Source organism: Chamaea fasciata, unplaced genomic scaffold, assembly GCF_029207755.1.
Source record: "Chamaea fasciata isolate MVZ Bird 193981 ecotype frontalis unplaced genomic scaffold, bChaFas1.0.hap1 SCAF_4, whole genome shotgun sequence".
NCBI classification, from domain to species: domain Eukaryota; kingdom Metazoa; phylum Chordata; class Aves; order Passeriformes; family Sylviidae; genus Chamaea; species Chamaea fasciata.
In genome coordinates, this window is record NW_027094089.1 from 1287282 (window position 1) to 1314041 (window position 26760).

At 43.0% G+C, this 26760-nt stretch overlaps 1 protein-coding gene across 3 annotated transcripts in view; it reads left to right on the forward strand.

The window, feature by feature from the left end:
* Positions 1–4506: 4506 nt before the first annotated feature.
* Positions 4507–26760, forward strand: part of DYM (dymeclin) — a 210797-nt gene continuing 188543 nt past the window's right edge. For all 3 annotated transcript variants that reach the window (XM_066180700.1, XM_066180703.1, XM_066180704.1), the window contains exons 1-4: positions 4507–4604; positions 15569–15746; positions 25558–25610; positions 26267–26360. In XM_066180700.1, the coding sequence (XP_066036797.1) occupies positions 15607–15746; positions 25558–25610; positions 26267–26360 (287 nt within the window). In that variant the 5' untranslated portion in view covers positions 4507–4604; positions 15569–15606. The remainder of the gene's footprint in view (positions 4605–15568; positions 15747–25557; positions 25611–26266; positions 26361–26760) is intronic.

Here is a 26760-nt window from a genome sequence, read left to right on the forward strand (position 1 = left end):
GTCGCTTCATGCAATTATTACAAAGAGTCACAGAATTCTTAGTGTTCAGAGCTATAAACACTTCAAGTGGTGACAAAATCTTTGAAAACCTGGAGACAGGCCCCAGGCAGAAGGAGGTCCTAAAATAACTGGGTTTATGACAAAGTGAACTGGGCAAGCTTTGCCTCCTCCTGGGAAGACGGATTCTGCTGCTGACTTGCATCCCAACTGTGAAGGGTTTTAAATATCCCTGTGCTTAGTAAGGAATAAAAGTGTTAATCCCTGCTTTTTCCTGTCTGCCAAACCAGACAGCTCTTTAAAAGATTCAAAATGAAACCATTCTAGCAGTTTTGGATTGTCCTTCAGGATTTAATTTCCCTAAAATCCTCCCTCAGGCAGGCCTTAAAATGCACCTTTTTATACAGGCAGTCCCAGAGCTGTTACTGTGGTCCAGTCTTATTCTTGTGACTGTGACTTCTCTCACCAGTTAATTAATTACTCCGGTGTCTAATTCTGCCCAGTGCCGCTGGCGAGGTGCCTCATTTCCTGCCGGTGCCTGGTGTGGATTGATGTGCAGCGTTCACAGATGTGCCCCTGCAGCCGCAGACTCTGCAATGAGCTCGGGGCACAGACACCTCCGTGTGAGGCCTTGATCAATGTTGTTTGCTCCCCCTTAACGAGCGACTCTGTTCGGACCCGAGTTTGGAATTGCTGTGCAATCAGCCCTTATTTTTGGAACATAGCCCCCCATGGGACCAGTGCATCACAGCTTCCTCCTAGACCAGGGAATCCCAGGATCGTTTGGGTTGGAAAAGACCACGGAGTCCAACCTGTGACCACCTTGTCACCAGGCCAGAGCACTCAGTGCCACATCCAGTCATTCCTCAGACATCTCCAGGGATGGGGACTCCACCACCTCTGTGGGCTGCCCCTGCCAATTCCTGAGCACCCTTTCCATGGAGAAATTCCTGCTGGTGTCCAACCTGCCCCTCCCCTGGCCCAGCCTGAGGCCGTTCCCTCTCCTCCTGTCCCTGTTCCCTGGGAGCACAGCCCGACCCCCCCGGCTGTCCCCTCCTGTCAGGGAGCTGTGCAGAGCCACCAGGTCCCCCCTGAGCCTCCTTTTCTCCAGGCTCAGCCCCTTTCCCAGCTCCCTCAGCCTCTCCTGGGGCTCCAGCCCCTTCCCCAGCTCCCTTCCCTGCCCTGGACACGCTCCAGCCCCTCGGTGTCCTTCTTGTCATGAAGGGCCCAAAGCTGGACACAGGATTGGAGATACCTCAGCCATGCCCAGTCCAAGCTGCAGCTCTGCAGCTAAACAAGAATACGTGTTCTGACATCCTGAGCATTGCTGAAGAGATTGTCCTTTCCATGCTGTTTTAATATGCTTTTTATAAAAAAGCATCTCATAAATAGGCGGTAGTTTCAGAGTATATCCACCTCTGAACAGCTGTGGACACAACAAAAAGCAGAACAAAAGCTTTACTGAGGCTCCTTTAATCTGTAAATGTATTCAATTTATGAAATCTCCATAATTAATTTTTTTTAAAAAGTTATTTAGGGTATTATTACAGAAGAAAATGCATTGAACAATAAGATAGAAAATAAAGTGTGTAGTAAATTAGACTGCAGTCTGCACCAGGCTTCCAGCTGTGTGCCAGCACCGTATTTAAGCACCAGGCCTTCTGAAAAAAAACTGTGAAAACGAAAACAGGCAGATAATGCAAGTAAGATTACACATTTATGCTCTCTGGAATTGTGTTCCGCTGCTTTTATTAGCTTCAGTTAAACCCCAAAGTGAGCAATCTGCATCACAAAACTTTCTGTATGAGGCGCTTCACTGGAAGTCCTCTCAGGAGATTAGTGTTACAACTCTTCTGCCCCTATTCTTTTTTCAAGAATAGGTCAATAATCCTGTTGTGTTGTGAACAGTTAAATAAAAATCAAGTGAGAGCAAAGGCCCGAGTCTGGGCTGGAGTGAATGAGATCATCTGCTGGGATGCCAAAGAGTGCACAAAGCCTTCTTTAAGAAAAATAAGCAGGCAGAAATTAAAGGAAATCCTCATGTGAGGGACTAATATTGATCAAGCGAGTTGAATTTAACCGAGAAAACTACCTCGTGCTCGTTACTTGCTAAAAACAAGATGTAGAAAGGGTTTAGGCACCTGATGGTGGCACATGGACATCTACCAGAATTTCCTGGACCAAGAAGCAGCTTCATTTACACTGAAGACCTCTAGAAAATTTCAGAGTTGGCATCTTTAGGAGACCAAAGTACTGCAAATCTAGTCCTAAGCTCTTCAGCATTAAACCTGTCTGGCTTTATTTAAATACTATTGGCGAAAGATCAATAAATCAGTATTTGAAAAAACGTCATTCAAACGAACTAATTTCAAGTATTTTTTCTTAATGGGAAGGTCTTAATGGGATGCGGTACCTTCTGTGTGTTGGTTTGCACAAGTTGCTGGATGCCAAGAGGTTAATTGAAAAAGACATTGTAAAAAATTCAAGTATACACCAAAAATTCCTTAATAAAAACGAGCTAATTTTATGTTGCTGATAATTTTGACGGGCCTGATCCTGAAAGGAAAGGAAATTCTGGCGTGTTAAATTCCACACGATCAGCTGCTAAGCGTGTCTAAACTGAAAATAAAATGTCTGATCTAATGACAGTAACACATTATGCTGTTATTACCCAGATGTAGCAATCGTATCCCAGCTGAATTCTGGGGGCTCTTGGACGTGCTGCAGAGGTTCAGTCCTCAGAGTCATTCCTTCATAATTTCTGTACAATGGAGAACATTATTCAGAATATTATTGCTGAAAGAACAGTGGCTTCAAAGTTTGCAGGTAAAGGAAATTAAAAGAAATTTAATTTACACTTAGGTTAACTAAAATCTCCTTCAGTCAGAAATAATTCTGTTTCATCAAACTGCCTAAGACATGAAAGAAGGGATTATCTCCTTTGTGCAGTTTTCTGATTGTTAGAGCATGCTTGCTGAACCAAATCATGTTTTGGTTGTAACTGACTGCCAATTATTCCTGTGTTCAGTGAAACCTGGCCGCAGTAATTTAATTGAAAAGGTCTAGAAAGGCCACGCTTGCCAAGGCGATTCTTTCGCTTTAGAAAAGGTTTTAGGTTGTAGTGCTGTATCTTCCTTTCGCTTTTGTCTTATAATCATGGAATGTTTGCGTTGGATGGGGCTTTAAATGTCATCCTGTCACACCCTCTGCCAAGGGCAGGGACACACCATCCATGCTCCCTGGTTGCTCCAAGCCCTGCCCAACCCGGCCTCGAGATGACAACGAAAATTGACATGTTGTGAAGAGATGTGTTTACACACCCGCAGGCATAGCAACGCCTGGATTTGCCATGGGGATTGCCCTACGGAACCTGTTTTTATTTTGGCACACAGTGTTTTACGGCCAGCGCTGTGTGGACGCCAGGCCCAGCCCCACACCAGGATTGTGGCTGCAAGGTGGCAATGTTTGCTCAGGGTCACACCCCACCTGTGCTGTTTGCAGGCGTGCTGTTGGCATGCACGGCCCAGGGACGGGCAGGTGTAAGATCCCCGCCTGGGCATTTGCTGTCATGCACCACCTGGAATGTGGGAATAAACTCAGGGCTACATGGGGAAGGGTTTCCCTTTTAACGAGACAATGGGTCGCTTGGAACCTGATGTTGATGGCACAAGCCCCACTTTAGGTGTTACCCTTGGAGAAGCAATGATTTAAAGCAGCATGAGAGCAGGATGGGGCCTGGTAAATCCTCCAGCCCTCAGACATTCACTGTTGGTCCCATTGGCTGGGCTTACCTCATATCCCACTGAAAATGTGGGATGCAGAGTAGAGAATCAGAATGAATCACAGAATAATTCGGGCTGGAAGGGACCTTAAAGCTCATCTCCTTCCACCCCCTGCCACGGGCAGGGACAACTTCCACTGTCTCAGGCTGCTCCAAGACCTGTCCAGCCTGGCCTGGGACACTGCCAGGGATGCAGGGGCAGCCACAGCTGCTCTGGGCACCCTGTGCCAGGGCCTCCCCACCCTCACACCCACCAATTCCTTCCCCAGATCCCATCTTCCTGCCATTGCCCTGCAGGCCTTGTCCCCAGTCCCTGTGCAGCTCTCCTGGAGCCCCTTGAGGCCCTGGCAGGGGCTGGGAGCTCTCCCTGGAGCCTTCTCTTGTGCAGCTGAAGAGCCCCAGGTGTCCCAGGCTGGCTCCAGGGCAGAGGGGCTCCAGCCCTGGCAGCATCTCCGTGGCCTCCTCTGCACTGGCTGCAGCAGCTCCACGTCCTTGTGCTGTTGGAGCCAGGGCTGGGGCAGCTCTGCAGGTGGGCTCTCACCTGAGCACAGGGGCAGAGGGGCAGGATCCCCCTCCCCTGCTGCCCACGCTGGGGATCAGCCCCGGGCGCCGGGGGTGTCATGGCCGCCCCGCCCGTCAGGAACTACAACTCCCGTGGTGCCTCGCGCACCGCCCCGCGCGGGCCTCGCGCACGCGCAGCGGGGCCGCGCCGGCGACGTGGAGGCGGGCGGGGACCGTGAGGGGCCGTGAGGGGACCCGGGAGCGGCACCGGCCGAGGCACCCCGCCACCGACCCCGCCGCCGACCTCGGGCCCAGGGCACGGACGGTAAGCGTGGCCTCGGCGGTGCCTTCGAGGGGCACGGGCGACGGGTGGACGCGGCGGCCGGCGGCTCCGAAAGGGGCCCCCGAGATCCCCCGGTTGCCCCGACGTCACCGTCCCCTCGTGGCGCGGGCCTGTGTCGCGATAGATGGAGGGGTGCCTTGCGTCATTCGACACCGGCGTTGCGGAGTGTTGCCGGGGCACCAGCGCCCGCCGTGTCCCCACCCGGCCTGGGGCATCTCCAGGGATCCCTCACAGGGTTCCCGGGTTGAACCTGTGTCCCTTCGGGACCCGGGAATCGATCTCTCGCTGGGTTCCGTGGATGTCCTTGTGTCCCTTGGGCATCCAAAGAACCCTGCCAGGGTTCTCAGAATGTGCTTGTGTCCCTTTAGCCGGACCTTGAGTGCTCCGATCCCTCAGGGTCCGTGGGATGTCCCTGTGTCCCTTTAAATGCGCCCAGGACTGGAAAGCCAGAGTTTTATACCCGTATTTTGCTTATGTTCTCTAAATGATTGGCTAGATGATACATTGATTTGTTTTCCATCCTGTTCTTAAGAAGCAGAGGTTTCTCTGTTCCTCTGAAGCATCTCAGGTCTGCTGGGGCTCACTCTGCCTCCTCACTGCTACCACATTGTTTTCATACTTATGAATGACAGTATTTATCAAAAGTGAGGCATATTTTAGTTTAGAATTGAACTGATCTCTCACCCTAGTTGCCAGGCTTTGCATTGCCTCATACGCCTTCATGCCAACCAGTATTTGTTTATTTATTTGTTCTTTTTAATCTCCTGTGCTGGACGTGGGGAGTTCGCGGGGCCGTAATCTGATTTTCCCCCTCTCCTGTGCCGAGCGATAACGTGCTGGGCTGCAGTTCTAAACACTGTAGGTATTTTCTGGAGTCAGTGAGCTGTTGATGTTTCCATCAGGGATCACTTTGGGAGTGCAGGGGAGTGGGAAGAGGCTCCCGGGTGGTTGGGTCCAGTGTCCCAACGCGGGGTTGTGTAATTGACGCTGTGTCAATTCCCAACTGAAAAACGTTCACGGTGCTCCAGCTGGGTCGGCTAGAAAGTTGCCATTGCTCCTTAGGTTGCCAGGAGCTTGGGAAGGCCTCCTGCTGTCATTTCCATGGGCTGCTTTCTCTTCCCACTGCTGCTGCATCAGCAGAGACCCGTGGGCAGCCCGGGGAGTGAGTGATGGACCCAGCTCAGCACTGTCACCTGGCTGAAGCATCCCTCAGCTCCTCCTCGTACAGCCCCGTGCTGATGTTTCACTGGCAGAGCTTCCAATCCCTCGTATTTCCTGCTAAATCAGTGAAAGAAGTACTTACAGCAGATTACTGCTGAACTCAGGTGGAGCTGGTGCTTCCTTCCAGTGGTTTTGTCAGAGTGAGGGGGAGATTCTGAGATCGCAGAATCCCAGACTGGTTGGGATGGGAAAGGACCTTAAGGATCATCCTGTTCCAGCCCCCTGCCATGGGCAGGGACACCTTCCACTGTCCCAGGCTGCTCCAAGCCCCATCCAGCCTGGCCTTGGACACTGCCAGGGATCCAGGGGCAGCCACACTTCTTTGGGCACCCTCTGCCAGGGTCTCCCCACCCTCACAACCAGCAATTCCTTCCCAAGATCCAACCCAAACCTGCCCTCTGGCATTTCCTGACATGCTGTGTTTTTAAGATGTTTTTAACGTGCTGATGACTGACAAAAGTCACTGGAGGCAAGAAATCCTGTTTGGTGGCTGCTGAACTGATGCCACAGAAGATGATGGATGATTTTAACAGTGTTTTTCGAAGTGTATTCTCTAGAGTGGAAAGTCTGTTGCACCTTGAAGTAATCCCACACCCTGGAAAGTATAATTCAATTTGCAGTAGATCTTGGAGATAGGTGCTATAAATCATGATGTGTAATTTAATATAAAATTATTTCACATACAGAGCAGATTTGTCTTTCAGCATAACATGCTTTTTCATGCTGTGGTTAGATCTTCAGCTGTGAGAAACTCCAAAAGCAGAGACAAATAATCCTGTTGCAAAAAATGTGGTTAATACCCAAGCTGTGGAAGAGCACAGATACCAAAATAGTTATATAAGCTTTGAAATATAGCAAAACGTACCAGTATTGAAACAAATGCAGGCCTTTTGATGAACATCTGAGTATCTGTTTGAAGCTTAAATGGTGTTTGAATTATTTTTTTGAAACATTACTTTGGCCTTTGGACAAGTGTCACTTATGTCTGATAGTGACATAAGAAGGAAATATTTGTGTGTAACAATAATCTTAACATCCCTTTCATATAGAAGCTACTTGATTTATTCAATCAGGCTAGGTTTAGTCTGAGTTGTGTCATATCCAACCCAGCTCTCTATTTCAATTATGGTAGAAACAATAAATTGCCATAAATTGATTTTTTAGGCTGGTATACTGAGGTTTGTTTTTTTTTTTTAAACTAGAGGGAAGGGACAAAGTCATCAAAGCATACTCATACTGAACAAAATTTCCAGCACTATAATCGATCATAGATTATCAGGGGGTTGGTGTAAAACTGTTTTTGCAAACTGTTGCTATATTTGTGGTAATAAAAGTCTCTTTGGCCACTGGAAGAAGATAAGGTTAAACCAGCAGTGTTGGTTCTGATGTGCTGTTTGTTCCTAACCTGTGAAGGCAGGTCTCAGTATGGGTTGTGCATATTCTTGATTTGTCTTTTCTTTTCAGCCCCATAACCTTTTGATATTCTTGTTTAAAGTTCAGTTTGTTTTTCTCATTTTATAGTTCCAGCACACCTGTCCTGGCTGGCAGCAGGAATCTCGCTGGTGAGAGCAAACAAAACCTTTACAGAAATACCTACCCACTGCAGAGAGCGGAGATAGTATTTGAATTTTCACCTCTTGAAACTTTTGAAAAATGTGTTACTTAGCTGTAATAGTTTTCTAACAGGTGTAGAGCCTTTTACACTGAAATTACAAGGTGTGCTTGACCCAGCCTTCTTCCCTTCTGACAGTGTTTGCTAATTGGATTAAAGAATTTATTTCTGCATGTACTCCAAAAAACACTAGCTGTGTTTGAGTGCTGACCTTTTCTTGGGGTGTTGGAGAGTAAGAGTAAGGATAGAGGTACCTTTTTTCATGATTAAACTTCTTCATAATTGCCACTATACCACGTCTCCTCCCCTCTGTGACATGAAGGAGGTTTTTGTAAAACTGATGCTGTCATTCTGCTCCCAGGTTGGTGGCCTTGGTGCAGTACCTACTTCATAACTTACTACCTAGGAATTTCAACAGAAAAAAAATGATCTTTATAGTTTTTGTGGCTTTAAATTTTGGTAACTCTTGGTAAATTTTATCTGTGGAGAGGCTTTTGAGCCTTCAGGAAGATTTGGCCACAAGCATCACGCCCTGAAAGAACATAGTGGCTGAGGGGATAGAGGATAAAAAGCTTCATATAGATTGGTTGTGTCACTGCTGGGTGTGTGCTGATGGAAAAGCCAGTACATGTTGGGTGGAAAGATGACAATTTTGGGGTTTGGTTTGGCACGAACCTGTACTTGCTAATTTGTGTTCAGGGCCATCACATAACTTTTATTGTTTTTTTAGGGCACTCTGTAGCAGAAATTTCTGTTGTGAGGCCAAAGGTTGGAACGGCATTTTTGTGTAAATTATTTTTGATCTCTTGCAACTTTAGAGAAAAGCAGCTTGAGCAAGGTTGTTTTTGTCCTCCTGTGAGTCAGTACTTCCAGCTCAGGAACTGGAAGTTCAGGAACAGCTTCGAAAGCAACCTGTGGAGATGACTAGTATTTCACTTGAAGTAAGGTATTTTGAGATTAGTAAGTGGACATCTGCTTATCAAAATTATTGGATTTGGTGACCAGAAATTAGCAGAGTGGATCACCAGTGACCTGGAGGTTAGAGATTACAGAGCGTATGAAAATGTGTTAGTTTTCTGAGAAACACGATCAGTACATCTCAGTCTCATTTGTAGCATTTGGGTTTTCATTTTTCTGTCATCTCCTTTCAGAACACTTCATTAAAATGTGACAAACTCTGTAGGGTGAGCTGTCAAAGACAATAGCATCCCTTGGTGAGCAGTTTGGGGAAGCACCACAACATCCGGGCTCACTCACATCCAAATTCTTCTGCTTGAAATACTCTGCCTCACCATGAAGGTTTTGAAAAATCCCTCTCAGCTGTGGGCAGAACAACTGTCCCGTGGGTGGGATGCGCAGGAAGCAGACTGTGCTCTTCAGAATTAGGCTTTTATTGATGACTGACTCCCAGGAAAACGTTGTGGAAAATGAACTGGAGCAGAAAACACAGCATCGTCACTTGTTTTTTTTCAGCTGCTTGCCTTCCCCTTCCTTGCCTGCAGTAAATCTATCAAGATTAATCACTTCTGCTGTGTGCAGAGCTCTGCAGGCTTCCGTGGAACCTAGAGGGACCACGCTGATGTCACTGCACTGCTGCTCTGCTCAGGTTCTTGCTGTGGGAGGGGAAGGCACTAGTACAGAGCAGGAGAACCCAAAGAGATGCTGTGTTTGTTCATCCAGCTGAGTAAACAGTGAGCGAGCCAGATTATTTATGTTGAGAGCTACCTAAAGACCTTAAGATGGTTGGGGTTTTTTTTGGTATTGTTCTTGTTCTTAGGCACTGTGGGGACCACTTGATAATTCTGTGGCATTTCTTACTGCCGTCCGGAAGTGCTTCTGTCCCGATGTGCTGAGCTTCACAGGAAGACATTTTGGGACCTGGTGAACAGTCAGTGTGCTGGGCTTCTGCACGGATGGGTTAGAGGGTTGTATCATGGTCCCTGACAGTGCCATCAAACTCGGCAGTGTCTGAAGAATTGTGGGTGGAGGAGAAGCAGGGGATTATCTAGAAAGCTGTGAGAGATGGTATTGGCCCCCAGGCTGCAAAGATAGACCCTGTCACGGTCAACCAGGTTCTCTAAAAAAGCACCTATTTTGTGTTTTTCACAAAAGCAGCGTGCCTGTCTGCTACTTCCCACAGAACAGTGTTTTTTTTGTGGTTTTGGTGGGTTTTTTTTCTGGGGGTGAGGGGATTTGGTGTGTGTCTGAGCAGTTTCGGCTTGCAAAAGTAAAAGGAGTGGGTGAAGGGAACTGAAGAAAGGAGTGAAAGACATTTTTAGTGGCCAAAAAGGCAGTAGAAGAGGGGAGGAAAATTACAAATCAGTGTAAAGTAGAGTTAGCAGAAACAGTCTCTCCTGTGTAACTTGTTAACTTAAAAACAGTAGGAAACTTTTTTAATTGGTCGCGAAAGATGCGTTTATTCCATCCTGAAATCTCCCAGGCTGCTTGGTTGTGGCTAACTGGTGTATCAGAAAAGGTGAATTTTTAATGGTGGTTTGATAGTGTTTGAAGATTGCTAATCATTAAGTTATAGCTGGGATATTCTGACTCATTAACATGCTTTAAAAACAAAGACTATTTCAATGCACTTCTCTGATTTGAAATGGCAAAAATTCCTAAAGTCTGAGGATTGTAAAGATTTTTTTTTTCCCTGAAGGTCCCTTTTACTGGCACAAATTGTTATTGCCAGGTATTTCTGCATCATTAGTTTTGCTTAGCAAAATCTTACCAATTAAATTGGTAAAAGCAAAGTTCTTTCAGTTTTGTACCTCCTTGCATGAAGATTAGTGTGATCTCTGGGTGTAATCAAGTATTTGTGTAACTGCTTTTTGTCTTTGTAGAAAGGTGGAATCTCATTTCTTGGGTTTTATTTTTTTAAGCCTTTATAACAGCACCAAAACTTCCCCAAAACAGTTCCTCAGGCAGTGCAGGTGAATAAACACTTCATGTGCCTGGAAAGCTGCAGAGTTGCTCAGGGAAGTTGTGGCTGCCCTGTCTGTGGAAGTGTTCCAGGCCAGGTTGGATGGGGCTTGGAGCAAGCTGGGATAGTGGAAGGTATCCCTGCCCATGGAAGGGGGGAATGGGATGGCCTTAAGGGTCCCTTCCAACACAAACCATTCCATCAATCTATGGAATATTACTGTAACACGAGTGAGTAGTCAGAATTCAAATATGTTGTGTGGACAGTAAAATTCAAATATCGGAGCTGAGTAACAGATACTGTTTATCCAACTCCTGTCTTTTCTGTTGTATGGAGAATTATGTGTAAATATATTGAAGTAGTCTCATAGCTCTGTGGCAATCTTTGTGTTAGGGCTTTGTGGGATGCTTTAATGTCTCATGGGTGAAGGATGGTCTGAAACCTGCAGTTCTTGGATACAAACAGGAATCAGCCAAAAACCTCAGTGCAGTGTTTGGGTAATACTGAGTGAGCAGCATTGCATCTCATGTTCTCATCTTCGCAGTGATTGTGGCTGCTTTGCTTGGAAGGAAAACAAGGTCCATTTGCCTTAGTTCATAATGCTACGAACTATAAAGATAATCAGAGTCCTTCTATGCATAGAAATGAAATTTTTGTTAGGTTTTAAAATGTTTTCAGTGTTTTGTGAAACACCGAAAACCAGTATATATACTGGTTTTGTGAAATACTGAAAACCAGTATACTGAAAACCATTATACCAGTGTAATGTGGTTGTGTTAAAGGCTCAACCTAGTGACCAGATCTCAGGTGACATTGCAAAATCATGTGCATGACCATCTGAAATTCTTACACTTTAAAGCAGTGATTTTAAAAAAATCCCATGGCTGTATGTAATCTGTATTATTCAAGATGTCTGCAGACTCAGCCAAGATGATCATGGCAAGCATAGTTTTGGAAGGAGGCAGCTGGCTGTGCTGGACAGATAAAATTCCAGCATTAAGCCATTAAGTTGTGAGACCAGGAGGAGATATAACCCTGAAAGGAGCTTTAATTACTTGTCTAAAATTATTTAAGTAGAAGATATATAGAACATGACGAGTTTTTTCCCAAGTTCAACAGAGCACATCTGCACCTTGAGTTACACTTAGGAGCTCATACATGGCATCTGTGTACTGCTGAATGGCTTTCAACTTTCTTTCACAGGAAAAAATATTTTCTAGTAACCCTTGTTAATAATTAATACTAAAATCTTCTGGAAGAAGCAGCTGACTTGAGATTTACACCTATCCCTAGCAATTTGAGATTGGAATGAGTCCTGATGTGCTAAACAAGCTCCCTTATGTTGCTCCAAAGCCTCTACTGCTGCATCATGGAGCCGAGCTCTGGGACTAAACAGATGCTGGATTCAATAGAGAATGACACTTGCAGACCAGGCTGTGATTCTTTGGGAGTGTAATAATACTGAGTTAAACTAAATGAGTTGCTAGTAAGTTGTGTCTGTTTGGTATTTTGTTTGTTTGTTTGTTTGGTTGGTTTTTTTGGGTGGAGGGGGGGCTGGAAAATAAGTAGACTGTTTTTTTGTAAAATCTCATTTTAATGAGCCATGCATTTATCTATTTAGCGTATTTCAAGGAAAAGGAAATTAGATTTCATTGGTAATTTATTGCTAGAGTAAGGACTGACTTTCCTGGAGTGAAAGGGAATTTCCTGTGATTTGGAGTTTGTTGGGGCTGTCCCACTTCAGCATGTGAGGAGGCAGGAGCTGTTTGACCTTGTATTTTGCAGTTTCTTTGGGATCCCCTGGAGCAGCCTTTCTGTGCAGTGGGGGCTGTTATGAAATTCAAGTGTAGGAAAAATCATGGATAAATAAATAAATGTTTTAAATACTGCTTAAAGCATACTGTAGTAAGTACAACAAGTAAGTCCAAGTACTGTCATACCTTTTATATTATCTAATGACTTTAATGACTTGAACCTCTACTGTCTTAGCCAGCATACAGGCACAGAGGCAGTGCCTCTTAATCAAAACCAGTGTGGACATTTGGGTGGTTTACATGTTTTATTTGAGTGATCTTTTCAGCTAAAGGCAGCTGTTTCTAAAAGAAACATTTGATAGCATGTTTGAAAATGATTTAAGGTGGTGACTGCCATTTAATTTAATGTTATTTAGTTGCAGCTGTCTTGGAAATGTGTTTGAGATCATGACTAGCATGTAATCAGCTAAGTTAAAGCATTGGGGTTAATCTGTTACTGTTGTTGAAATGCCTGGAAATTGAATGTTGATTTTTCTTTTTTTAATTTTTTTTTTTTGTGTGTATTTAAATTATTTTTAGACGTTTTTCCTGTAGGATATTCATGAACTCTGAGGGAGATACATGTTTCCTGGGTCGCTCTGTGGCTGTAGTTCCTCAGAAGTGTCTTGGTTATGTAAAGCAGGGCCTGTGGTTCAGATTGTAGGAGCTGAAGGTGCTCGGGCTGCATCCTGAAGTCCCTGCAGAGCACTTCTCCAAGCTTTGGGATAACACGAGTTCCTGGTGGAAGGAGTTAGCTTTGTGTGTCTGGGTGTAATCATCTACGGGAAGGATCAGTAGAACTTGCTGAGATTTTTACTTCAGAGGGCTGTATTGAGTGTAAAGTACTTAAGAAAGGAAAGAAACCACCTGGGGTATAAGAGAGAGAAAAAAAGTTTGTTTGGTTGCTCCGAGATTTGTTGGCTCTTGAATGAGTGGAAGTCAAAGCTCACCAAACCCCCTTATCTGCAAACTATTATCAGGTATTTAAAGCTCAAGCTAGCAGGCGGATTATTTTGACAGGTCTGGATGGCTTGATACTTATTTCATTTAGAAAACAGTCAGGCAGTGCCTTGTTTTTCTGTGGCTTTGGGGAAGGTCTGTGGAGTGAAGCGTCTTCTCTGCAATTTGGAAGGAGCCAGCTGGGCGTCAGGGCTGGGGGGCTCACAGGGGCTCCATGACTTGTCATGCTCCTTGGGAGCGTGGCTGTGGCCGTGGAGCTGGGCACCTCCTTGGGCACTGTGATCTGACACTGGCTCTGAAAACAGACAATAAAACTGCGCTAAGACTTGATGTTAAAGCCCTCTTTGGTTTGGGTTTGGTCTTAATGGTGTTGAACCTGCTGGTGTGCCACAGGAAATCTGGGAAGCAGGCATGACTCCTTTTCAAGAATTTGCTTGAAACCTGTTCCAGCCGCTGTCGTGTTTCTGGGGAAGTGGCTTAAATGTAGGGGGGTTTTGGGAGCTGCAGCGAGTTGTAAGAGTAGCTTGTAGACAGAGAATATGGTGACTCCTCTTAGGAGAACAGATTTTTGGGCACTGTCTGCTCTGGCACGGGGAACTCAGGAGTTCCAGGTGAAGGTGGAGGGATTTGAAGGCAAGGCTCCAGCTGCTTCTTGGTTCTCTTCACCATTACTTGTTTGTCTTGGAGTGAGCAAGCTGGAAAATATGAGCAGAGAATGGGTGCTTGAAGCAGACAGACTAGACTTGTCTTTTCTCCAAGAAATAAAGGTTTAAGTGTAGGGCCTTTAAGTAATTTAAAGGCACAAGGATGGGACTTGAGTCAAAATACAGCTCCAGCGCCAGCAGCATCCTTGCTGGCTTTTGCAGTAGTTGAACACCTTGAACACATCAGGTTAGATGAGCTTGGAGCAGCCTGGTCCAGTGCAAGGTGTCCCTGCTTGTAGAGTCTCCTACAAATAAAATTTAAAAAATAATCACCTATTTCCTTTATTTTTGGAGGATTTTGCATTTTAAAGATCGCTTTATTACTTAATATATTTTACGTTCTGCTCTACGACTGTGCTGGCCCTTTGTTGTTTCTGACATATTTGGGTACTATGCAGTTGCTCTAAATCTCAAATATGAATTCTTCAGAGAACTTTCACTGTGGATGCTACTGTTTCAGCTTTTTGTTGCATCTGTTTGTTTTTTAGTAACCTTTCTTCATATTTACACAGTTCTTCATTAATATTAACTGCTATTAGAAGTCTTCTCTGGAAGTAATTGCTTGGGAGAGGCTGATGATTTTAAGAGTATCAGTAAAAGCATGATTCTTGTGTCCGATATCTTGTATCTGTTACTTCTCTCTGTATCTTTGTAGCAACCAAGGGAAAAGTTTCTGCTGGATAGTAGCTTACAAATTCTGATACAGCTATGCCTGTTCCTATGTCTTATGCCAACTCAGGAGTGCATATTTAGGTTACAGTATATGTTACACAACATTTTTGTCTTCACCTTGATGCATTTTTTTCATACAAACTTTTAAACCTATCAGTCGCAGTTATTTCATCCCAAAAGGTGGAAGTTTATTGAAGTTGATGCCCTGGAAAGTTGTGAGGTGCTTGGGATCATACCTGGCACACAGTCAGTAGCATTGTGGTGGTTCTTTTTTTTTTTTTTTTAAATTAAATTCTTTATGAAGATGAGAAGCAGCATGAAGATTTTAAAGTTTATCATTCTTGGCATGGATCAAGTACAACATACATAGTAAGAGGGTTTGGAGTGCCAGCTTCTGCAGTGTTCCATCAAAAAGCTGTTGTGTTTCTGATGAGTTCATTTTATGGCTTTTTCCCATTGAAGTAGTTGCCTGGAAGGAACCACGTTATTTTACAGAGGTCAGGAGATCCATGTATGGTCAGTAGTGCCTTCGCTGACTTGATAACAGCATGATAAGAGCTTTGCTGACTCTGGAAAAGCAGGAACATCAAAGGTGTAGATCATTGGTGGCACACATGAATTAGCTGCACCTTTACAGAAGTGGTAATTTTCCATCTGTGTATGTTCAGTTTGAAAACATATTTCTGAATAGTATGTCAGCTTGACGCCCCCATTAAAATTGTGAACTCTATGTAGTTTTCCCCACTGCTAGCAGCCCTGTTACTGATAAAGCTGTGCTGCAGTGTTCTTGCTGAGTATAATTTATTATATACCTAAAATACAAGTGAGATGAAGTAATAGCACAGGAACTTTTATCTTTCTTGACCAAAGATGTTACTGTCCAAAGTTTGTTGAAAGGAAATCTTTCTAATATATTCCTGTGTGCCTGATTCCTACATCTCAGTAATTTTTCAAGGTGGTGATCTAAAACTTTACTGGTGGCTAACTCAGAGTCTGCATATTCCTTATTTGTGCAAAAGACTTAAAAATGTTTCTTTCTCGTTCTTTTTTTTTTTTCTTCAAAGCAATGAAAATTTAGAAAGACATTTGCCAAATAAAGAAGATGGGAGCAAACAGCAGCAGCATCAGTGAGCTTCCAGAAAATGAATACTTGCAGAAACTGTCAGGATCAGAGCCCATCTCTGAGAATGACCCGTTCTGGAATCAGCTTCTGTCTTTCAGCTTCACCACTCCAACAAACAGGTAAGAGGGTGTTGTGGTGCTGGCTTTGGTAGTATGTTTATAGAAGTGACCGGTCTGAAGGCAAATGAGTGGTTATGTTAATTATTCCCGTTTTAGGTAGCAGAGGCAAAAATGCCTCTGTAAAATCAGCTGTTGTTTCTAAGTTTGGAAGCGTTTTCCACCACCTCTTCCATTCCTGTGGGTTTCTTTCTTCTTCATAATAGCTGTAATTGCTATTCATTCTCCTGGTAAAGATCGGAAATAGGGTCTGTAGTGTTGGGGGGAAACTTTTTTTCCTTGTTGTTTTAAGAAGCTTTCTTTTCCTTTGGTATAGCCTTTGGGTTGACTGGATTTGCTGAAGATTCCAACATTTGATGTTTCCTCTCAGTTTAGAGTGAATTGTACTTCTTGCATGATTTAATTGTAAGTTAGCTTTTGAGTTGCTTAGTCTGTATGGCTTTTTTTTTTTTTATCAGTCTCTTTTGCATGTTAAAAAAAAATTTGGTGTGTAATCTCCATAAAGATATTTTCTAAATACCTAAAATTCAAGCTTTGAATGCCTTTTCATTCCAGAAAGTGGTGTGGGTATAAATAAACCCAGTATTTTTTAGAGGATCCATAGCACATCTCTGGAAGTGTGGAATTTAGGTTCTTGTAACTTCTATTAACCCAACTCCATTGCTAAATTCCTTGGCCTGTGCGTGGGTTATCAGTCTTACAAGAAGAGTCTGATATTAATACCTTCAGGGCTCACTTGAAAACTATTTTTACGGTTTTCAGCATGAAACTGGTGCTTCTCTGTAAATGAAAGTTCAGGCAACTGGAATGGAGAGTGGTTGAGGTAAATAAGTGGGAGGCTTTTACTAGGTGCTATTTTTGTGAAGAGTGAGGAGGAGAAAGGAAGGAGGAGGAGGAAGAGTGAGGAGTATTTTGGCTTCTGCTTGGAGAGAATGGCCAGAGGTTAGGAAGGAGGGATGGTGTTGTGGAGGTAAAGCTGGTAAAGGGCAGTACAGAACTGGGAGTGTGCAAGCCAGAAGTTGTTGTTCCTCTGAGATCCCCGAAGACAAGAATTATTTGCAGCGTAGCCATGACTAATAAGATTGACAGTGTTCTAAGAACTTAGATAATACTCAAAACTGTTTGGGTTGTTTTAAGGGGGAATAATTACGTATGGAGCCCCACCAATTTATTTTGGTTCTTCTATTTTCCTTCGTTCCCCCATGAAAATTGAGGAGTTTTTCTTAGCTTGTTTTGCAGCTTTCTTATGCCTGTTTCACAGAATTCAGATCCAGTGCAGAGTAAATTTGCTAAAAAAAACACCCCCAAATCAACAAAGCAAAAACCTAACCAAACAAAAAAAACCTCAAGCAAGAAACATAATTAAAAAGACAAGCAGTCCGATAAAATGATCCAAACGCAGGTTGAAATCTTGAATTAGCTGAACACCAGATGGTGCTCTTGCCTGGGAGCTAGAGGAGAAATATTTTTAGAGGCATCTTTTCTGCGGCTCAGTGTTGGAAGGAAATAGAAATTTCCCATTTATTGCATCTACCTGAGACAACCACTGGCAAGTGAAATCGGAGGATGTTGGCTGCACAGCACCCTCAGCATTTGTCTCTATCAGATAACCTTGCCTGCAGGAATGGAACAATAGAGGTCAATGTCAATTTCTGAGATTGAAATCTTCCAAATTACCAAGTTAACTCTTCTTTTAATGAGGCTTAAGTGTCATTAGCAAGATGCTTGTTTGTGATTTGTGGAAAGGAGCCAGTTTTCACCTGTCATACAGGACAGAGTTTTGCAGTTTTTTTCTCTTTTTAAATTCACTTTTTCCTGTTGTCTGTTGCAAAACTAGTGGCTGTTTGCAAGTATTATTGGGGCCTGTGTAAGTGTTTTGTAATGGGTTTTTTTTGGAGGCAGTTGTTGATGCCTCAGGGTAAAAGATCTGTTTCCTGAAGTTTTTGCAGAGATGGGACTGATGTGATCCCCAGGGAGAAGAGGGCTGTCTCCTCTGAGTGCTGCTTTGGACATAATCCTGTTCTACATATGTCAGTGCCACAGGGGTGGAGGCACTGGAGAACATTAGAAGAGAAGGTGATAGAAAAACTCATGTTGGTAGGAAAAGCAATTATCCAAATTATCCAAGGAAAAACCAGCAAGGTGGGGAAGTGATGAGACTGGGGAAGATTTCCTCCTTTCAGCAACAGATGCCCAGCAAATTTACCTTGTTATCAGGTAGACTTGGCCGTAGCAAGGAAACAGTATCTTCAAGGAAGGCTTCCAAGGGAAATCTGAATCAGTGTGTGTAAGAAGGTTTGTGAAGTTTTTAGTGCTTTTCCATGTATGTTTTTTCTAGTTAGGAACTTGTGGCTAGTGCTTTGCCTTACAGAAGCTGTTCCAAGTTAGTCCAGGTGCTGTGGATCCCAGGTGCCAAACATCTCTCAAGGCAAGGCACAAAGACTGCTGTGGAACAGCAGTGCCTTGGCTTGAGAGATGGAGAATTACTGTCTTGCTGCTCTGAGATACATGAAGACATAGCACCACTTTCTGTGCTCTGCTGTCTTCATTTTCTTATGCTTTGTGTGTCTTGGCACTTTGTATTTCCTTACTTGTCCTCGTTATGCTTTTCTGTCTTGTTTGGTTGATCTCTTCCTCCTTTTATCCATGCCTCATCTTCATGGTTCTCTCTAGGGTTTTTTTCTGACCTCTACCTGACTGAATGTGTTAATGTCTCTTTTTCTGGTTCCATGTGAAATTGTTTAGCATTGCTCATTTCCTCAGCCATGTCTTCTTTACTGGGTTTTGTTTTTTCAGTCCTGTTGTCTTTTTGGTCTGTTTCTGTGAAGAACACAAGGTAGTTTGCTGTATGAAGCAAAGTTTGCCAATTACCCGTGCTGCCAACTGCAAGGTTGCTGCATCTCTGTCAGCAACACTGATGCAAGATGCTCTTGCCCTGTCACTATCTCTTCCAGTGTTTATTTTGTTCTTTTGTGGGTTTAATCAGGGACTAATCTATCTGGAAAACACAGCAGAAGTGTTTATTTTTTCAGCCAAGATAATTCCGTATGGTGATTCATAGCTTGGCACCACAAAACAATGCTGGTATGATGAGGGATTGATTTTTTAGGGCACAGCAGCCTGTTGAGCTAAAAGGTGGGATTGCTTAAACCCGCTGTGCCATCCAAAAATGAACAGGAGAGTGTGTGGTCAAAGCAGAGCTGCCTGCCAGGGTCTAATATTCTGCCTTTCTGGGCTGCTTGGTCTTCCTCTCATACTGCTGATTTTCCTAATAATTAGTCAATTATTGAGAGGAGATATCAGCTGTCAGTAGTCAGAAATGGGCTGATGGTGAATCCCTGCTCCATGCCTGTGGCTCCCGTGGCACACGTGAATAGTAACAGCCAGAGCCAGCCCGGGTATCTGGGAGGTAAAGAAAGCCACTGGGGCCTTTCACAATCTGGGAGGGGGAGCAGATAAGTGGTGCAGACATAAATGACAGTCAAAGGAACAGCTTCCAGCAGTTTAGGTTTAGGTTGCCTCATGCCTTTCACTGCAAAAGGTTTATTGAGATATCCTCTTCCATAAAGCAAATGTGCAGTAACGTGCTCAGCAGGTACTGTTGAAGTGCCTGCTGAGACATTTCTGGTTTCAGCCATTAGGAAGTGCTTGGTAGACTAATTTCACACTCCTGCATGTTCTTTTTTTTTTTTTCCCTTCATGGGTCCTTATTTGTTGCACAGAATGGATTTGTGGGAACTGAATTAAAATTGTATAGAATCTCTTAAATCTTCCACTTCTATACTTCAGGTGACTGACCTATCAATCCAATAGTGTTTGGATATTGGAAAAATTAAATACAGCTTTTCTGGATGGATTTTTTTAGTTCCTGTCAGGATTAAGAGCTATGAGGTTTGCTTTGGAGTGTTAGCTCTCAGTCTAGGCAGACTTTGTGTTTGTCTGGCTTTTTGATGATTTGCTACCAAGAATGCAACCTCCTCTTTAGTGGCGGTATTAGTTACAATTATTTTCTGATGGAAAACTTAAAGTTAACTAAAGCAGAACTTGCTGAAAATCATGTGCTTAGTATTTACTGTTCTGCTTTGTTCCTTCCCTAGAGTTATTAATGAGTTGCTGATTCAAGAATAATGTGCATGGGCCTTTAATGGAAAGGCATAAAAATGTGCAGCTTTTATGTTGCCTTAACATGGTACATTTTTTAAACAGTACAATAAATCATATGCTGCCTTACATTCTTTGATGTCTGTCCTCAAACTAGTCCGTTAAAATCAGCATTCCCACAGTATGAATTTAGTAAATGGGCTGGATCTTCTGTTTTGTGTTCAATGGAAAATAAAAACGGCCTTAATCCAAGGAAAAGAACTGTCAGGAAAGTGGCTTGATTTGGTTTTTCCCCCTCCTTTTTTAGAGGGGTACCTGTCTGCTTTGGTTTGGGTCTTTTTCTTACCATGCTAAGGACAGGTGTTGTGATGTGAGCATGTTTGTAATTGCAGCTTTTAGACAGAATGCTTTCTCTGGGGATGTGGAGATACTTTAACAGAAGCCACTGGAACTTTGAAACATACTGTGGTGCTGTTAAAAGAAAAGGGGGTAAAACCACCTTCTTCAGAGCTGGCTGCTGTCAGGAAACAACCTTCACCGTCTTAATAATTATGGTTTTGGTGAAGACTGATTGTTGTAAAGTAAGGCAGCTGAAGTCAACCATTTAAAAATAATCCTGTTTATAATGCCACTTTTTTATACACCTTTTCTTTTTTTCCCCATCCTCTTCTTTTTGGAAGTAATGTTTTTTACTATACATGCCAGATTAGCTGACTGCGGGATCCTGCTTTTTGGTCACAAGAAGCCTGAAATAAAAATCTGCAGTCAAAAAAAAGATGAAATTTTATTGACTTATAGACTATTCAATTTGCCATTCTTTCCCACCTTTACTGAAAAGAGGCTTTTTTACAGAAAACTGACTTCCTGATGAAGAAACTCTTTGGACTATCGTGAGTGCAAACACAAAGTGATTAAATCCCAACGAAGTAATGATTATCCTTGATTACTCTTTACTCTCACCACTGGTGTGTGAGAGCTGCAGTCACACAGATGCTGCCTGTGTGTATAGAATGGTTTTAGTGACAATTGGTATGCAAAATATTCAAATTACATGGTGTTAAGATGTTACAGAAAATAATCGCTGCCACTGTAAAACCTCTCCTGTTTGGATGCCTTCAAAATAAGCAAAGACAAGCCAGTTTTCTTTAAACATAGCTGTGCTGTCAAGGAAGCAAATTTCACTATTATTAATTTTAGTTTTGCTGAGGTCTGTGGACTTAGCCTCTGCATAAAAGAAAAGCAAATAAAATAATTTCTTTCTTTTATTGAGTACTTTGGAAATGCTGGCCATCAGATCACAGGATGAGGGAGGAACTCCTGCGAAGCCTGGAATTTTTTCCTAAAGTGTATGGGAAGCAAACGTGCACCTCACAAATTTGCTAGTATCCAAGTGAGCCAGTAAAGCCTATATAGTTAAGAATATTCTGCCTTGAATCTATTCTGTTTGCCCCGTATGTTCTCAGCCTGTTTGAATCCCCACATCAGGTGATACCTTTTGTTCATTTCTTGGAAAACTGAAGAACTGGTGCATATGTAAATATGTACTGCTCTCTGAGACTGAGGTGGTTCAGTGCAGGTTGTGCCAGTTGAAGTACATGTGCAAACTCACCCAGGTCACTGTGACCGTACTGTTACAGGTCTGTGGCTTGAGGCTGGTGTCACAGAAGGCCAGAACAGTTTGAGTTGGAAGGGATTTTAAAAATCATCCCATCCCACCCTCTGCCATGGGCAGGGACACCTTCCACTATCCCAGGTGGCTCCCAGCCCTGTCCAGCCTGGCCTTGGACACTTCCAGGGTTCCAGGGGCAGCCACAGCTGCTCTGGGCTCAGAGTTTGTCCCATATATGACCAGTTTCCACAGAGGTGTCTTGTCTGGGGCAGAACTTCCTGGATCTTACTGGAGTGCCTTTGTAGAGTTCCTCCCAGTGATGCTCAGCAGAGCCATCAAGCAGCAGGCAGAGTTGACTTTTCATACTTACTGCCTTTTTACTAGTAGCGGTAGATAATATGTTTTGTGTTGCAGATATACCAAATATTTCTCATAGAGCAGGGAATATTTTATACTCCGTCCTTAACAAATGTGTCCTTTACTTTTATGTGTTCTAACCCACATCCCCAAGTGCCACATCCACACGGCTTTTAAATCCCCCCAGGGATGGGGGCTTACCACTGCCCTGGGCAGCTGTGCCAGGGATTGACAGACCTTTAGGTAAAGAAATTTTCCCTAATATCCACCCTGAGGGTCCCTTGGCCCAGCCTGAGGCCGTTCCTCTCCTCCCATCCCTGTTCCCTGGGAGCACAGCCCGACCCCCCCCGGCTGTCCCCTCCTTTCAGGGAGTTGTGCAGAGCCACAGGGTCCCCCCTGAGCCTCCTTTTCTCCAGGCTCAGCCCCTTTCCCAGCTCCCTCAGCTGCTCCTCATTAGACTTGTGCTCCAGACATGTATTTGAGAGATATTTAACAACAGGTTGGTCCCTATTCCTCAGGTGAGGTTTTTCAGAGAGAATTGGAGCTTTTATTTCTGGTCAATTCAGTGAAGGAACTTCATTTTATCAGTCCTTGCTCTTGTTAGAGCTGAAATACAATTCAAGTACTTGCTAGCAGTGTTCTGTGTGGCTTAATGAGAGGACAGATGTTTCAGTGTTTTCATTCTTATATTCATTCATTAACCAGATGTCATTTCTACAGGGACTGTAGAGAAAACCCGGTGCCACAGTTGGTTGTACTGTTTCTTTTGTGCCACCTTGTGAATCTTGGCTCTGGCATCTTCTACACAAATCTTAATGTGATTTACCTTCTGTCTCTTCTCTGCACAAGAAAATACCCAGACATCTTTTCCCATGTCTCTCACTTCCCTTTCCTGCCCAATCAAAGGAAAGAAAGTCACTGCTAAGTTTGGCCCAAGGCACTTAGGAATGAACTGCTATTTTTTGTACCCCTCCACAATATTGTCTCCATGAATCCATCCTTGGGGATGTAACAGTATTGAGTATTTCACTGATGTGTGTCTATTGGGATGGTATTTCTGCTGTAATTCCCCCTCACAAGGTGTTTCTTTTGAGTGAACTGAAATTTTGCAGTGGCTGTTGCCTAGTCTTGAGTGTGGCAAAATTCGCTTTTGTGTTCTTGTTGTATGAATAAGAGGCAGTGGGCTGTAGTTAGTTTTTAAGTGCTAAACTTCTTATTAGTATGAAAAAGAATTACTCGAGTGTTAAAAGCTTTGCTGACGATCTGAAAGCCTTGCTTGCTTTGCCACTGGTTTTGATCCTGGCTACTTATAGAAATTGAACAACTCAGTGGAATTTTTTGAGGACTTTGTGTGGGTTTTAATAACTCAAAGAGAAGAAAAAGAAATCTGTAAGAATGCTGTACTTTGAAACCTAACCTTAGAAATTAGAGAGAAAATGAACCATAATTCAAAGCTGAATGTCTACATTTATGGTTTAAATCCTGGAGCAATTACAGTAACCACTCTGACTGTGTCCCCAGGATCTTTGGATAGTGGGAGGGTTCACGTTGTGTTAGATTATGATTTTTCAGTACCTGAGAACTCTCCACTGAGTTGTTGTCCATTGTAATATTTACCCTCCCTGCCTGCCAGGTCTTGGGAAGGAATAAATCCTGATGACAAGCAGCCAGCTGGGCAAATTTAGAAGTTTTTGTTTTTTTTTTAAAAAAGTATGGGGTCACACAGACCTAGAAAACTGTGTTGTCTGTAGTTGCTGGTGGCGTGTTCTTGCTCAATACCATTTGTTTTTAATTACTCTGCATGTTTGTAGTGCTGGAACAAGAGACCACCTTTGAGACCAAGCCTAATGTTTTTAAAGTATATATCAAAGTGTAAGTTTGTTCTTTCCGAATCTTGTGTTTCAAAGCAGTTTTTAAGAGAAGAATGAATGCTGGTAATTGATATCAGGACAAGCCAATCTCCTCGATCTAAAGTTGTCTTAGGATATTCAGCTGAAGGTGAAGAGCTGTCTCAGCTGTCAGCTCACTACACAGTAAATTAGTGTCATACATAAGAAAATTTGCAGGCATCTTAAAACTTAATTTGTTTGATGTCTCTATCTTGAATGGTTTCCTATTGAAGGGTTTTGAAATAATTCTTTTGACTGCTCTTTCTACAGTGTCTTCTAGTCCTCATGAGCTGGGGAACAGCTCAAACTCCACAGCTTCCGAGAGCATGGGTCCACAGGGTTTTCAGCTCTGGAGCTGGTTTAGCAACTTCCCACGCGGCACTGCTGATAATCTCAGGTTGATGCAATAGTGTGCTGTAAACTAGATTACCATGTAAATTTAAAAATACTTCGCTGGACTTCAAAAAGAGAGGAGGACTGTGTTATGACTGCAAGCATTGAACTGATTTTTTTTGACTGCCCTTTAATTTGTTGAACTTCAGAAGTCCCTGAAGGTCAGGCTATGTGTTCAGTCTGTGTAGAGGCTCTACCATCTCTTCCAAAACACTGAGCAGTAGTGCCTTCATGATATGACAAGAGGTGATAGCTTTAAGCTAGAGGAGTGTGGATTCAGACAAGATAGAAGGAAGAAATCTTAATGGTGAGACTGGTGGAACAGGGTGCCCTTTAATTATTAATATTTGTATTGCTCAGTGTGGCACTGAGCACAGTATCTGATGATTTGTCTTGTTTTCCCATCTGTTAAGGATGTTTTTGAGAGTCAGTTGCCCTGCACTGCTAGGTCAGAAGTATGAGTTTGATGCAGCTGGTGTGGTTTCAGTGGTTGCTGTCAGGTTTTGCTTTAGTGCTTTATTGTTCTTTTCAGATGATGTTTTTCTGAGGCGTATCACGAGGCAATTAATGAAGTTACAAATAATTTGCTGTATCTGATGTGATTGTTTGTAACATTAGTTAAAAGGAAAGAGCTGCTTAGCTTGAGGTTAAATGTCAGATTGAGGTTTCTTTTATTCATGTTTTTTAAAGTGCGTCATTTCATGTGAAATTTCGTGTTAAAAAAGTTCAAGTTCTTTCTGTCGGCTGCTGTTCTGTTTGTATTTTCAGTAACACCAAACTGAGCATGGCAGCACTGAAGCTGTGAAACCAGCAGTAATAAAATGCCCGTGGAATCACAGAATCATTTAGGTTGGAAAAGCCCACGAGGACCATGGAGTCCAACCACTCCCCAGCACTGCCCAGGCCACCACTGACTCATGTCCCCGACTCCCCCATCCACACAGCTTTTAAACCCCTCCAGGGATGGGGACTCACCACTGCCCTGGGCACCTCTGCCTGCCCTTTCCATGGAGGGATTTTCCTCAATATCCAACCTAAAACTCCCTTGGCACAGCTTGAGGCCGTTTTCTCTCATCCTGTCCCTTGTTCCCTGGGAGAAGACACTGACATAATTTCACTCTGATGAACAATTCGCTTTTGAATATTAGTTTCCTGTTTTATAGTTGCTGTACTTCAAAAGAACATTGCACTGCCGGATGTTAGGATGATGGAGCATTGGAATGAGTTGCTCAGAGAGTTTGTGGGGATACTCGAAAGCCATCTGGACATAGTCTGGGGCTGCTGGCCCTAGGAGGTCCTGCCTGAGCAGGGAGGTTGGACAAACTGACCTCAACAAGATAATGGATGGCTAAAATTAAGTGCTTCATAGAAAGATTTTATTATTGTTTTGGAATGAATTTTCACTTCAAGCACAGGAAACAAATTGCTTGTGTAACTATTTTTGTTTTCTTTTCCTCCTGCCTAGTGCTGATTTAAAGCTCTTGGAAGAAGCCACAATCTCAGTCTGCAAGTCTTTAGGTGAGTTGTTTTGCCATCTTTTTTTCCATGTACTTTACCAGAAAAATTGGGAAACAGCATCCCTGTGCACATTCATGCCTTTAGCATTCTATTTCTATATGTTGCCCTAGTCAGGTTAAAGCAGTGTAAAACGTGTGTTTATGTATATCCCAAACCATTATTTCCGTTGTTAACTGTTTCACAGAACTTGAAATGACTGCAAGGTTTAAAACAAATAATTCCATCTCTACTATGTCTTTTCCGCTTTGCCCTTTAAGCTTATCACTAAGGGGAAAGAATTGGAGGGTGAAAGGAAGGGATAATATAAATGTGATCAGTGGTATTGTGAGAAGGTAAAATGTAGTTGTGAAGACCTGCCCAGTTTTCTGACAGGAGACTGTTGTGCTGCAGACAAGTCTGGGAAAGGAGGCAGTATGAGTATCCCACGTTTGGGATATTGTAAGTGTAGGATTAATAGTATTTAGAGAACATTAATGGACTAGTAAACCATGTGCTGGAGAATCTTGAAAGAAGAATCCCTGTACAGAAAAACAAGACGTACTGTGCTTTATTTAGAAATATTTAATACATTGAATTTTTTTTTCTATATATTATTTGAACTAGATAGTGTCAGCTTATGCATGCTTTGTAATTTTATTTTATTTTTCCTCATCTAGTTGAGAAGAACCCTCGAACAGGAAACCTTGGATCACTGATTAAAGTCTTTCTTTCTAGAACCAAAGAGTTAAAAATTTCAGCAGAATGTCAGAAGTAAGTTCCCAGAAAGGAGCTGTGTGTGCCATTTAATTTTTTAAATGTTCCTTTTGTTGCTAGCTCTTGAATTTTTTTTTACTCTGCTAATTAACGTACTCACAAACTGTAGCATTCTCTTAAATTGTTGTTTGAAACAGAACAAATGTCTAATACTTTTCTAAACACAGAAATTAAGTGTAATAGGTAAGTAGATTACTGGGGAAAAATACATATTTGTGCATTAGATTAACACATTTTTATGTAGATGATGTGAGCTATGGGTACGACTGGGTTAGAGGTGTTTAAAAATTATCTGAACTTTTTAGCTGAACTTAATGTATGAGCCAGTATGCTATCTTGGAAATATTTTAAATATCTATAAATATGTAAATATGTATGAAAATACTGCTTTCAAGTT